The sequence below is a fragment of the Clarias gariepinus genome, chromosome 15 (assembly GCF_024256425.1).
Source record: "Clarias gariepinus isolate MV-2021 ecotype Netherlands chromosome 15, CGAR_prim_01v2, whole genome shotgun sequence".
Lineage (NCBI taxonomy): Eukaryota > Metazoa > Chordata > Actinopteri > Siluriformes > Clariidae > Clarias > Clarias gariepinus.
In genome coordinates, this window is record NC_071114.1 from 6,297,001 (window position 1) to 6,311,920 (window position 14,920).

Consider the following 14,920-nt stretch of genomic DNA (forward strand, 5'->3'; position numbering starts at 1 on the left):
CCATGGGCAACAGCCTTTTAACGCATCGTTTACAGAAGCCATGAGTTTATTGGAGTGTGTGAGTGTGGGTGGCATTTCTTTTTTTTGGCACTAAAACCCAAGCAAACAGCCCTAAGAACCTGATGATGTTTTGGATGTTGGATGCCAGGCTTCCCCTTACGCCACGTACTGGAATAGGAATGAACACGACTGACATCTCGAACTTGAACAAATCGGAGACCGTTGGAATCGCTTGTAGTCTGTAGCTCCGCCTAGTTGAGAAGCCAAACAGTTCGACAGATGAAATGTAAAGAATAAACTCCTATCTAAAGAAAGTTAACTACTTGGATGATACATTGCCTAAAGATTTAGCATGAGTACAGGTGAACATGTTTTTAAGTATTTTATTTTAAATTTAAACGGGGAATATGGAAATAGATCTCATGTTCCCAAAGTATGTGGTAATGGATAATGGTGGATGTCATTAAAAAAAAGGGAAGTAATGTACCATCTTTGATGACTGAGTGTTTTTTTACTCTTTATGTATTGGACTGTACAGTATGTGAACATTTTTATACAGAAAACATTACTTTGCGTGTATAGACATGGTGAAAGTAAAAAGAAAATCATATGCAGTATCATATGAAGAAGTTCATAAATGACGAAGACTATCAGTATGATATTGTTTGTGGATTATATACTGTAGCTTAGGCTTGGATGTACTGTAATAGCTATGCAGTGGTATGATCAAAAAAAAAAAAAAAGATTTAATGATTAAACAGGATGTTTGTGTTATTCTGGTTACTGTTAGCAGAGGTGGAAGATAACCAAGCACATTTACTTTGTTACTGTACCATTTGTACTTATTTTTTCCTCCACTGCATCTTATAACAAATATCTGTACTTTCTACTTCACTACATTCATGCATGATGTTGCGTAATATAACACTAGTTGTGTGTAGCATTCGAAGAAGACTGCCGTCTTTTCTACTTTAGCTTGAGTAAAGTTTTCCCTGGCATCTTTTTATTATAATTTTGAAGAAACAGCAGTGTATGAGAGAAGGACATGGTGGCCTGTCTGACTCTAAAGACAACAGAAAAAAATCCTCAACTAATGTAAGATTTTGTGCAGATTTTTATTATTGATATTATGCCATTGTTTTATTGGCATAGAAGTGAGTTCTTAATTCCGCCTTTCTGTCCTCGCCTTCATGGTTCATTTTGTGCTCTTGGCTGTCTGTGTATTTGCCCTTTTATGAGTTTTGTGGGCGTCACCAAACGCAAACCTAAGCTTAAACAGCCTGCCCCATGCCCGATGAGGGGTTCGGAAGACATTATTCTGATGATATCATACATTAACTAACGAGTTTAATAGTCAGACCCTCGCACTGGTGCCTTTTAATCATTTTTCACATTTGAAATGCTCACACTGTGAAGCGCTTCAGCAAGTGGAATTGCTTACGTCTGAAAGGGTACACATCTGCCTTTAATCATCTTGGAAGAATTTGTTGTTATGAAACATTCTTTGGCCTAGCCTCAGCCGTGTACATGTGCGAAAATGTTAAATTAACAGCTTAAAAAAAAAAAAGGAACAGGAACAGGAGGGGGAAAAAAATGAATGATTCATTCATTGGAGAGAGTCTCAAACACACACCAGACCCACAGAGGGGTTGTGTATAAAGACTAAACCATCGCTGGGCTTGTTTTGAACATGTTTGCCCCCCATACCCCCCCCCCCTCCCCGCAAAAAACCTCCCCCGCCCTACCTCCGGAAAACCAAAGTAGCACTTAACGTGATTATGATCGGTAGGACAGAACACTCGACGTAGCCTCTCTTGATTGGCGCCTCCCGTGGTGAAGTGGCGCTGCCTTTTGTTTAAGGCTCCAGCTCTGTCGCCACTCGAGGCAATGATAGATATTGTTATTCCAATGCGTGGGTCTATCTCCAGATGTTCCCTTTTTGTAATCGAGCACTCCTCTGTGGGAGAGACCGAGAGAAAAATCGAGAGTGGGGAAAAAAAAACAAAAAAAAACGAGGAGGTAGATGCTGTTTAATATCAGTCGTACTGATGCACAAAAGGGCCTGTTGCTGATTGCTTTCCATGGGTTGATCAACCCAGCTGCATCCACTCCCACGGAAGAAAGGAAAGAAAGACGAGAAGTCGGTTGTGTTCCGAACATCGCAGCTAATTTCCTGTGTCCTCACAGATGAGCGGGTGACAAGTTCACAAGTCAGCTGTATTTTGGTCGAAAGCGTTTGCTTGATTTGCTGCATGCTTTTTTTTCTTCTTTTTTTTCTCTTTTTTTTTTCTCTCACCACTCTCCGTCACACCATGTTCGCCAGAATTGGCACTCTGTCTGTATGCCTGGAGCTCCCATTCGTGTATATATATATATATATTTTTTTTTCCCCCAGGCATAATCCCTGCCATGCATCAACTGATTATTTTCCCCTCCTGCACTCTGCTTCACCTGCTGATGATGGGGAAATATGGCTGCTCGCTCATGAGCTATGCATTTCAATGAAGTGCTTGTCAGGAGCCGAGGCCCTGCCCACTCAATATCGCTCACCGCCTCGGCCCCATCCTTCCAGGGAGCAGGGCAGCAAATTGAATTTTCTCTCCAACTCAGGAGCTTCATTCCTCAGCCGTCAGCAAATGGGTGACACCCCCAGTCGGTGTCAGGGACTCTCATTACTGACCCCCTTCACACCTTCACATTGAAGGAAAATCATGAGGAAATCTAGTATATCAGTGTATATTTGGGGCTAGAGCTGGCTGAACCTGTTACCTCAATAAATTTAATCACCCTTGATGTTTTAGCAAGAAATCGAGTCGAGACTCTAAGTTTAGACTGAGTAAACTCAAATTTATGTATCGATGATGTAATATGCAACACGATATTATGTTGGTTGTACAGTATATGAACACGGTATTAAAATGTACATATCTGATTATAGTTATAGCTTATCTTATACACGGACAAATCATGAACTCTTAAGCTTAACCCGTCTGACAAGCGATCACACCGAGGTGCTCGCCCTGATGGATGATTTTGTTGCCTAGAAACTGAAACGTGTGAACTGATATCATAACTAAATGTGGTTACATTGTTAATCGGTCCGTAATATGTATATTTACGGCGAGGGAAAAAAATGGAGGACATGCAGAAGTGTAGGAATTCCCAGACAGAAGACAGCCTCATGCCCCGTCCTGTCTCGATTTGTGTAAAAAGTCCGAAATTCGTCAGACAGCTTCAACGGTTCATCTTCGACATGTGGCATTGCACATAAAGCTCATCATCATTCAGGTCAGGCTAGCATCATCTTTTTTTTCTTTTTTGAATGTGGGGTGATTTCTTGGTAAAAACCAATCTAGATTTTAGTAAGCACTGTCCACCTTGAATCAGCTAGAAAAGCAATTCAGAAATGAAAACCAACCAAGGAAAAATATTGAGTAAGAAGCGGAATATGGAAAATAAGTTGACAGGATTTTAACCTCTGGTTAATACCCAAGTATATTTTGAGCATAAAAAAAAAAAAACAGATTTTTTTGCCTTTTAATAAAAAAAAAAAAATGTTTCTCTTGCCTGCACGTCTTGTTTTTTTTTTGACCGCAAAAAAGTAATATTAATACAGAGTGAAGAATTCGAGTTACTGTTACAGGAAAATGAACATAGAATGTGACGAATTTGCCCACATCGCCCCATGACTTTGATGATTTTCCCAAACCATCATTTCCTGAATAAAAGTTTATACTAAAGAAATATTCAGCAAAATGTAAAGGTACGGCTGTCCTGCTTTAGCATTCACAATGACAACGAGTCTTCCTCCTTTAATGAATGTTAAATGGTGCTCAACAATTGATTGCATAAAAATCTAAATGTGCAATATGGTTATGTGTAATTATTTAGCCACAAAAGGCTACATTTAATGTGACATACTGGTGAGCCAGGGTGGAGGGTTCGATTCCCGCGTCGGGTCTGTGTGCATGAAGTTTGCATGTTCTCCCGGTGGGTTTTCTCCAGGTACTCCAGTTTTCTCCCACAGGTCAAAGACCTGCAAATTAGGCTAATTGGCGTTCCCAAATTGCCTGTAGTGTGTGAATGTGTGTGAGTGTGTGAGCCCTGCGATGAATTGGCACCCTGTCTAGGGTGTACCCTGCCTCGTGCCCCACGACGATGACGATGTGACAATTCAATATTGCCTAAATCCTCTAAATTAGATCATTCCTGGTGTTCTAAACTTCCTACAGAAAGCGTCTTCATGGAAGCAATTACATTTTATATAATTCTTCTTATTATTATTTATACAACTTGTAAATTAGGAAAAACTTGTTTAAGCACAAACACACAAAGCTTCGATCAGCTCGGATCTGCACTACTGACAGAGTCGTGCTGTTTTAAAAAATTAATCTACACCTTAGATCAACAGGTTAGAGAGTTTGACAGCACTGTGCTATAAACACTCTATCACGTAGTGCTTCGCCGCCTCATCCATCACCGCCCCGTTTGGAAATATTTCCAGTTACTGGCAGAAAAAAAAATAGGGGGCATTATGGTTCATATTTCAGTTTTTTAACATTACCGAAAAAAAAAAACTTTTTTACCTTAAAAGTGCTAGAAATAGTGATTGACCCTCACTTTTAAAAAAGCTGGATGATGGTTGACCCTGTTGCTGTGATGGTGGATTACACAACCCCATCCCCGCTGTCCAACCACAGAAGGTCTTACAGGTTCTTACTGGAGCCATCCCTCTTTCAATTTTTTTTGGTCATCTACTGTGATAAGTCCTTCAGAGGGACAACCCATGTTAGATGTTTTGGAGATAAAGTCAGAGGGGTGGTCAGATTGAGGTGGTTCGGGCATGTTCAAAGGAGAAATAATGAAAATATGTGTGGAAGGATGCTGAGATTGCAGCTGCCAGAGAAGAACAAAGAGGAGATTTATGGATGCAGTGAGAGAGAGGATATAAAGTTCGATGGTGTTCGAGAAGAGGATCCAGAAGATCGGGTTAGACGGAGTTAGATGACTCACTGTGGCGACCCCTGAAGGGGAACAGCCGAAAGATCTACTGTGAATGAATTCACCGTATGTTGGTCTCCCAGTTCACTGCATGACCTGCATGGAGGATTTCTTTCATCTCAACACTTTTAGATCACAATGGCATCATTTAAAACAAAACAAAACAAAACAAAACAAAAATCCTATTCCTGCTTTTAAACCTACTTTTTTTTTTTCCAATGCTCAAATTTGTGCTCTCAGTATCTTTCCTCTCTAACCACTCTCCTGCCTTTAAGTGCGTATCGATCCTGTTAGCATTTCATCACACATCACTGTCCCCTCCTTCTTGTAAAAAAGTTTCCGATTGTTCCGCTTTACCGGGAAATAAAGGAATAAACGCTAAGAAGTTAAATGAATTTCTGGGTTATGATGAGTAGAATATCTAAAACGTCTGCTTTTCCTCATCCTCTAATGTTGTTTTTTTAATTTAAGTTTAATTGCATCGGCCACGCCATACCGTCCTATTCCACTGGATTACCAGTTCATTTCATCATTATTACCTTGAGTAAGAGAATGGTCTTGAATCCTATCAGCCTGGTGAATGCGAACGATGTCGATGGACGCTCCTCATGTTTTTTTTTTTCCTTTTTTTTTTTTTCTTTGACGAAATTCTAGTCAGGTTAAGAACTTTTTTTTTGCTTTACCTTGAGGAGTCACTGAGACATACATGCTAGAATTTGATTAGTAGATTCGGGGAGGCATGCAGCTTGTTGATTAGAACTGTACGAGGACTGCATGATGATGGCATCAGATGGCTCACTGCCTCACCCACCCACCCTTCCCTTCCTCTCTCTCTCTATCTCTCTCTCTTTTATCACACCCCTGTCCTAGGTCTTCCTCGTTTCACTTTTTTTTTTCCTTCCTTGTAATGGACTCAGCTCTTTTCCAATCTAGGAATCTCAACATATATACAGTGGGGCAAAAAAAGTATATTAGTTAGTCACCAATTGTTTAAGTTCTTCCACTTAAAAAGATGAGAGAGGCCTGTAATTTTCATCATAGGTATACCTCAACTATGAGACAAAATAAGAAAAAGAAATCCAGAAAATCACATTGTAGGATTTTTAAAGAATCTATTTGCAAATTATGGTGGAAAATAAGTATTTGGTCACCTACAAACCAGCAAGATGTCTGGCTCTCACAGACCTGTAATTTCTTCTTCAAGAGGTTCCTCTGTCCTCCACTCGTTACCTCTATTAATGGCATCTGTTATCAGTATAAAAGACACCTGTCCACAACCTCAAACAGTCACACTCCAAACTCTACTATGGCCAAGACCAAAGAGCTGTCTAAGGACACCAGAAACAAAATTGTAGACCTGCACCAGGCTGGGAAGACTGAATCTGCAATAGGTAAGAAGCTTGGTGTGAAGAAATCAACTGTGGGAGCAATTATTAGAAAATAATTCTAATAATTAGAATTACAAGACCACTGATAATCTCCCTCGAACTGGGGCTTCACGTAACATCTCACCCTATGGGGTCAAAATGATCACAAGAACTGTGAGCACAATTCGCAGAACCACACGGGGGGACGTAGTGAATGACCTGCGGAGAGCTGGGACCAAAGTAACAAAGGCTACCATCAGTAACACACTGCGCCGCCAGGGACTCGAATCCTGCAGGGCCAGACGTGTCTGAAGTTTGCAAGAGAGCATTTGGATGATCCAGAAGAGGATTGGGAGAATGTCATATGGTCAGATGAAACCAAAATAGAATGCTGAGTTGCATCCAAAGAACACCATACCTACTGTGAAGCATGGGGGTGGAAACATCATGCTTTCGTGCTGTTTTTTTTGCAAAGGGACCAGGACGACTGATCCATGTAAAGGAAAGAATGAATGGGGCCATGTATTGTAAGATTTTGAGTGAAAACCTCCTTCCATCAGCAAGGGCATTGAAGATGAAACGTGGCTGGGTGTTTCAGCATGACAATGATCCCAAACACATCGTCCGTGCAACGAAGGATTGGCTTCGTAAGAACTCAACCCCATAGAAAAAAACTTTGGAGGGAGTTAAAAGTCCGTGTTGCCCAGCGACAGCCCCAAAACATCAACAGAAATGCCAGCAACAGTGTGTGGAAACCTTGTGAAGACTTACAGAAAACGTTTGACCTCTGTATATAAAAAAGTATTGGGATGAAATTTTGTTATTGACCATTTTATTCTTTAAAAATCCTACAATGTGATTTTCTGGATTTCTTTTCCTTATTTTGTCTCTCATAGTTGAGGTATACCAATGATGAAATTTTTTGAGCCTCTCTCATTTTTTAAGTGGGAGAACTTGTACAATTGGTGGCTAAATAAATACTTTTTTCCTCCACTGTATGCACACAAGTTAAGATCAGTGAAGAAGCAGAGGCGTGGAAAAAAGGAAAAAAAGAAAAAAAAAATGACTGGCTTTCACTGCCGAGGGTGCACATCGCTTTTAATGCGTTCGGTTGTTTACTCTCCCTCACCACTGCCACACATTTCCCTCAGCGGCGAGGTGTGATTAAGCAGCACAGAGGAACCTCTGGCCACCTGCTAACCCCGCAATCAGCAGGAACGGCCTTAATTCATCTCTGCCGAGCATTAAACCGGTGACCTTGTGAAATAGACCGCGCTCTGTCCAGCCTCACGTGAGAGCATACGCTTTAGTAGGAACTGGTACGGCTTCGCAGTCGAAAAAAAAAGAGGGAAATAAATGTCAGACCTGTCATTACAGAAAGCTTTCGTCTCTTCTTTCTTTCTTTATTTATTTATTTATTTTCCCAGATACTGTAATAGACGCCTAGTTTATGTTGCGGCATTACAGAAGAGGGGACACGAAATGTGCTTTGAGAAAAATATGAAGGGCAATGGCGCCTGTGTCGTGCTTGGTACAATACAATTAACCCGATAAAATAGCTTTATGGCATACATTTTTTTTTTCTTTTTTATAAAGACGCGAAATATCCTCTCAGTTACACTATTTATCTATGAGCAGTCTTAATATGTTAGGCATAAATGTTTTCAACAGTGAGAACGCAGAGTTGATATCCATGCTCAAGTCTCAGGCACTGCTTTTTAAACTCTGACATTTTGGACGTAAAAATTCAGCACGAGGACTTGATTGCTAGCAGCACACTTTAGCATCCAACGTTGTTGTTGTTGTTGGTCTTTTGGCTGCTATCATTAAGGCGGGGGGCGCCACAGCGGATTTTCTGATCCGCATATCCAATTTGGCACAGGGTTCACACCAGATGCCCTTCCTGATGCAACCCTCCTCAATTTTATCCAAGCTTGTGACCGGCAAGGCCAGTGCACTGACTTGCGTCCTCCTGTCGCTGTGGTTGGGAATCGAACCACGATGGACAGATGGATGTTGTCTCACTATAGTGCAGTAACTAACGTAATAGAGCTAAAATAAATTTTTCAGGATGTGTAGTATCAGAATAAGATTTAATATGTAAGTCATACAATGTGTGAAATAATATTACATTCTTTATTTTAGATGTCCGCAAAAAAATGGATATCTTTTGGAATATGAATATCTGAATAACTTACATGTCTTAGGTTGAAAAACAAAAAGATTGATTCATCAGAATTCCAACCATATATTAAAACAGATTTATATTTTATAACAGATTCCTCTTAGCTTTACAAATGCAGTCCGTTTACAAAGACCCTTAGTAAAAAAAAAAAAAATCACAAGGTGTCGTGTCAGGTAAGGTGAACGTGGTGTCCATTTTAACAGCACATTGTCTTTAACACTGACAGAAAAGTTAAAAAAAAACAAAAAAAAACAAAGTTGAACATTAAACTTATTTAGTTTTTACACATCTCGTTAAAATTTGAGATCAAGAAAAAATTTTCAATTTTTTAGACACCTTGTATAATTAAATTTTTAGTTTTAGGGAAAACTTGTTTTCAGATGGCAATAAAAATGCATAAAAATTTAAAGAATGTTAAATGTTTAAACTATACAGTATTGAACGTATTCAGCTCAGTTTCTCAATCAATATTTAAGCTTAATTTGTGATGTTGGTTATGGTCAATCCTTTTGCCTGAAGGGTCAGATATTCCTTTTTTTGAAGCAGACAAGAAGCAATAAACTTAGTGACCTAAACATCAGGTTATGAAGTCCAAGTCCATGGCATGCACTAGAACATTGGTCTCCATTTTTTTATTTTAATTTTTCCCTCCGGGACCAGTTTTATGTAAGAGTTTTAAGTGCTCGTGACAAAGTATAATGAAGTGTATAATATATATATACAACATACCATAACACAATCAGTGTGAGCACTGAGCTTGCTGCCCTGTGACGGGACGTTCCAAACTAGGAATAAAGCAGGACAGTGTTGGAAACGGGAGCAGGATTTGTAGAGCTTTTGTGGCGATTTCAAGATATCCCGCCTTGATTTTAATCCAGAACGTTGAAGTTGCTTTAAAATAATTTTTAAGGCTGCATTTATTTAACAGGGCGTGCTTGGAGCATGTGGTGCGATGTGCAGACGGAAACGAATCTAATCTAATGTATATATTTCCATTTTTTCTATTAGGCCTGGTACCGGTCCGCGGCCCAGTGGTTAAGGGCCAATGCACTAAAGCCACCAGGAGGACGCACTGGGTACCGCGATATCCTGAAAGCTATCCGGTCTCCAAAATTCCCTGGTTTTCTCAGACCCGCTATATTATCCTGTATTATCCGCTATATGATGGACAGCGGAGTCTTTTTTTTCCGTTTCCCAGACTAGAAGCAACTTGTAAAGGCTACAAGAGAGAAGTGGAAAGGAACTCAAGACACGCTGGAATTTTTATAAAGGCATCACAATTCCACCCCGTGCATGAAGCAGAGCGACGGGGCCATAAAACGGACAATATAACATTCTCACCCCTGCAACGGGAAGAAAACAAGTTCAGCATCAGGATTATTGCTCTGCGCACCATCACTCTCTTCCTCCTCCTCCTCCTCCTCCTCCTCCTTCTTCTTCTTCTTCTGCCGCACTGGCAGCATGATTCAGTCATTCTGAGAGTGTGTCTGGAAAAAGTCTAGAAACATCAATCCTGCTTCTCCTTAATTCTGCCAGGCCTGCCTTCCAGTGATGCACAGTCTCAGAGGATTAACCCACTCACTCACTCTTTCTGTTTTCATCTAAATGGTGTTATCCTGTTATTTCTCTTTCTCTCTTTCACTGTCTCTCTCTCTCTCTTTCTCTCTCTCTCTCTCAATCCCATCCTCCCTCCCTCTTTCCTCCATCGCACAGTTTAGTTTTCAGTCTCCGTCTTGTGGTCAATTTCAGCTGTAATTTAGCAGTCTGAAGTGCACCCACGCCTCTTGACACTGGCTTTTGCAAAATTGGCTATTGATGCTTGCAGCACTTCTTCACTTGTGCCGAGGCAATTTTGCACAGCCGCGCGGATCGCCGTTCTCCTCGATGCTCCATGAGTGACATGATGAACAGCCCAGGGCCCTGAAGCCCCTTTTGGCGATCCGCGAAAAGGGCCGCAGATGATCGCAGAGAGGAACCAGAAATGGGTTCTTTCTCTTACTGTTTTCTCAGTCGATGGTGACTGATAGCAGCTCTTGCTGTTTCTTTTTTTTTTTTTTTTTTTTTTTTTTTAAACTGCGCTCTATGTTCACGTATAACGATTTTCGTCAGCGGGTGGCCAACGGCACGTGGCGTACTTGTTTACCTGCCTGTCTGATCGCTCAAATCGTGCTTGTTTACAGGATCACCAAACAGTTCTTAATGCCCCGCGTCTATTTGGTGTTTATGCAGAGATTACTTCTCGGTCTGCATATCTGAACAGTTTGCCAAGGCTTTCGTAAATCCTCGCTCGTAATTCTGCTACAACGAGCAAGATCTTAAACATGCTGAATGTGCAAACTAGGGTTAATCTGCGTACGTGCTCGAATAATCAATATTGTAGCCCAGCACATTCCTCTGCTTGTTCCATTTGAATTATGGGATTTCCCAAAAGACAACGCAGGCCAAAATCGTTCGAGATGCATGGCAATAAAATAAACATGTTTAGAATCATTAGCGATGCATTTCATTCCTTGCTCAGAGGACGGGTCATGATATAGTGAAGAAAGAGCAATCTGTCAATGGTGATACAGTCGAACAAACAGTACTCTGAAAACATCCTTTTCATCCGAGTCGTTTCATAGGGCCGATCATGAACTCTTTCAAGAATACATGTCTAGTGAAAAGTGGGGGGAAAAAGGTTTCCATTGCAGATTTTATCCTCTTTAACTCTTGGAATAATCTTCACTCTTCTGGGAAGACTGTGCACTTAGATTTTAGGGTGTGGCTCTGGGGATCAGCTTCAAGAACATTGCCGAGGTCATATGGCCTGGGGGGGGTTGCGGTCAGAATTGCAGATGTGTTTGGTGGGGTTGAGGTCAAGGCTTTTAAGTTCCTTCACTCAGAAGATCACTGACCAGTGATTCAACATAGAAAAGACATTTTAAACAGTTCTAACTTTGAGCTTCTGAGTTTGTGGCAGTGTTTTGGGAAAGAAAAGCATGTTAATGTGATGGCTAGGTGTCTACAGACTTGGGAATGAACTTGATTGATTGATGGATTGATTTATTGCTTAGTTTACCAACCTAACATCTTGTTAAAGGAGCGCACATTGGGGCAGTGATTGTAAAATCAAACACTGTCAGGCAAAGCAACACACATATAAAGTGTGTTAGAGGGAAAGCTTCTGTAAGAGTAGCTTTGTTTCAGAGTGTTCTCGCTATGGCACTAGTACCATCACGTTAGAGATCACGTTTAGCCTCAGAAATCTACTGCAGGTACAGATGAAAAGAATAAATTATAACACAAATAGATGGTCACAAACCCAACAGCAATGGGGAGAAACTGGTGGAGAGGATGCCGAAACGCATGAAAGGTGTAACAGCCAATCAGGATTATTCCACCAAGCACTGATTTCTTCATATTATTTAGCCAAAGCATTAACACAACTTGTTTATAAGTTATTTGCATTTTGTTTTATTTGAGTTATTAAAGCTTTGCAAATACTGCATGATCTTGAGTTGTGGTGAACATGGAGCATGGAGCTGTAAGGGATTGACAAATTATTTAAAAAAAACCTACGGAATTTTTCAGTGGTCTCTTATTTTATTGTTATTTTTTCTAGAGTGCTTCTTTGTGATGATTAAACCTTTGCATGTTGTGTGTTAACAGCTGGGTGCAGAGTTTCGGTCACGAAGGCCTCGGACTCCTGCTGGACATACTGGAGAGGCTCCTTTACAAAAAACAGTAAGACTTTTTTAGGACGGACTTTTTTTTTTTTTTTTCTCTCTTCCACTTTGTGTATTTTAAATAGTTAGCATGAATGGTTTCCATTGACATTTCCATTAAGGCATTTAGCGGCCGCTTTTATCCAGAGCGACTTACACGGGTGCTTTAAAATTTTTGCCATTTGCAGCTCCTTACACTGGGTTATTAGGTTACTAACTACTGTATACGTAGCATCAGTCAAACGCTGTTGGCAAGGTTTATTTTGGGAGGGTTAACACGAATACCAAACAGATTAAAGCCTAAAGATCGTCTGTTTGGATGTCTAGAGGGAGTTCATTCCACCACCCAGGTGTTTTTGTGTATAGAGAAAGAGCTCGTACAATTATTGACCTGGTCACTTAAATTGAGGAGGTTTAATCCAAACCTCAGTAACTCTGAATCTTGTGATTAAATGTAAACATGATCTTAATGTGATTATGTAGTGGGTGTGAAGTTAAGCAATAAAAAAAGTTCTACGACTCTGACAAATCCCTTTCTGGTTCTTACATCTGTGTTTTTTTTTTTTTCCTTTTTCTTCTTCTTCTTTCTCTAATTTGCAGCCAAGACAAGGTTGATAAGCGGAGTCAGCACAAAGTCATCCAGTGCCTAAAGGCTTTCATGAACAACAAGGTAATACCGTGAGTGAGTCGAAGACAATCTAGCCATCACCTATCGGCCAGACTGGTTTTAAAGTCGTCAGAAGTGGTTTGAAGTCCATTAGGGACATTTTCTCATTCTAAAAAGGATATCCAGTGCTAAAGTAAAGTAATCAGTGCAGGAAAGATCACTTTTAAATTTGGATTTAGGTTTAGATTATTTATTTCTCAATGAGCTTGGGCTACTCTAGATTGATTAGTGAAACCGAGCTTTAGACGGCTTAGTAATTAAAGACCTGATGTGTTGCCCCACATTAGTGTAATGTCAAAATGGGATTGTTTCTAAAAACTATAAACAGTGAGAACACAATTGATTCAGGCTCGAGAACGGTCCCAGTACCTGAACACGGAAGCAGACCGCCGTTTACATGCGACGTCATCTGTGTTTTCAGTCTTCTATAAAATGTGTGTACGTAGCACAAGCCGATCTCATCCTCTGACCTACACAGCACATGAGAGATTTTCTCTTAACTCACCTTTTTATTTTTTTAATATCAACATAGCGTTCTTGCATGTTTGAGTTTGTGATGTCCCCTGTCCTCAATCACCTGCTAACAGGCTACGCATTAGCTGCAAAATGTTCCAAGCTGTCTGAATTTCAACTGAGTTATTTCAAGACTTGTCAAGAACTGCTAGGGTTTTAATCCTCACTCATTAACAGCGACCTGGATGCTTCTGTTTTGGATTATGTATGTGTATAAAGTTCACGAACTACATAAAGAGTCTACAAACCGCTACACTACAAGCCACCTTTGCAAACCTTAAAAACCGCTACGATGTTTTGCATCCTAAGGCTATATTTCAAACTTTTGAGTGTGGGTAAAGTCCCATAACAATGATAAACAATCCTTCACGTTCATAAGATGAGATGAGAGCCCTCGTCCCATTTGACGAAGCAGACTTCTGAGTAGATTTTCGGAAGAATCATTATCCATTCATCTTCAGTAACCACTTTATCTCGGTCAGGGTTGCGGGGATGCTGGGAACTCGAGCCGGGAATACACCCTGGATGAGACTTCAGACCACATCACGTACAAATTCTGTCAGTGTTTCAGACTGATCGTGGAATAAAAGTCGAAGAAAACACAAATACATCTCGATTACGAGTGTAAGATCATTCAAGCAACAAAAATGCTTAAAACCAGATTTACAATAGTGTGTAAAGTAGCAGACAACTGAATCTGGAATTAATAGCGTCACTGTTCTTACAGCATTAAGGTGAGTCTCAACACAATAAATGCGTTAAAAGAAAATCCGACAATAAGGAAAAAAATGACCCCTTGATTGTTTTCATAGCATTTCTAAATAGAGCGCTCGCTGAATCTTGTAGCCTTTTCACATGATTCGATTGTCTGCGGTGTCTCGGCTAGTCATTTTGTCTAGCCATGCGTCTCATCGATGCTGGACTCGGTGTGTGCTTTTTTTTTTTTTAAAATCAGCAGGCCACAGTGAAGTCTGTTGTTTTTGTTTATGGACAGAACTGATAAGCGCCGAGCTCCAGTAGAAGGGGCCGTCTCCTGTCCACTTCTCCGGACTCAGGAGGGGGTTCTTGGACACAGCTGTTAGACAGGTCTGGAGGGGCGTTTAATGATTTGGCCACCGCTGTTAGAGAAACCTGATATAAGTGAGTCTCCGCTGGGTCTTCTGATATGCTGCAGTGTGAAGAATCTGCATCTCTCTCTGTATTTCTCTCTCTCTCCTTTTTTTTTTTTTTTTCCTTTGAACCACACAGCAGAAACAGACACGTGGAGATGGTTTGCATATCAGATAGACCTAAATGGGTGGAAATCAATGACCATTAACATGTTTCTTAGTGTTTTACGCAGTCAAAACCGATCCGAGATATATATATATATATATATATATAGAGCTCGTACGCCACACGATCTCGGTCTGAACAGCCAGTCTTTTGCAGTCGCTGGCGTTTTATTTTAGTCATTTTTTTTATTTTATTTTTTTATTCAATT

The 14,920-nt window shown here is 40.4% G+C and overlaps 1 protein-coding gene across 1 annotated transcript in view; it reads left to right on the top strand.

Annotated features, from left to right (window-relative positions):
• Nucleotides 1-14,920, top strand: part of diaph3 (diaphanous-related formin 3) — a 373,414-nt gene that overhangs the window by 112,227 nt on the left and 246,267 nt on the right. The window contains exons 6-7 of the mRNA XM_053513323.1: nt 12,202-12,276; nt 12,858-12,927. Of these exons, the coding sequence (XP_053369298.1) occupies nt 12,202-12,276; nt 12,858-12,927 (145 nt within the window). The remainder of the gene's footprint in view (nt 1-12,201; nt 12,277-12,857; nt 12,928-14,920) is intronic.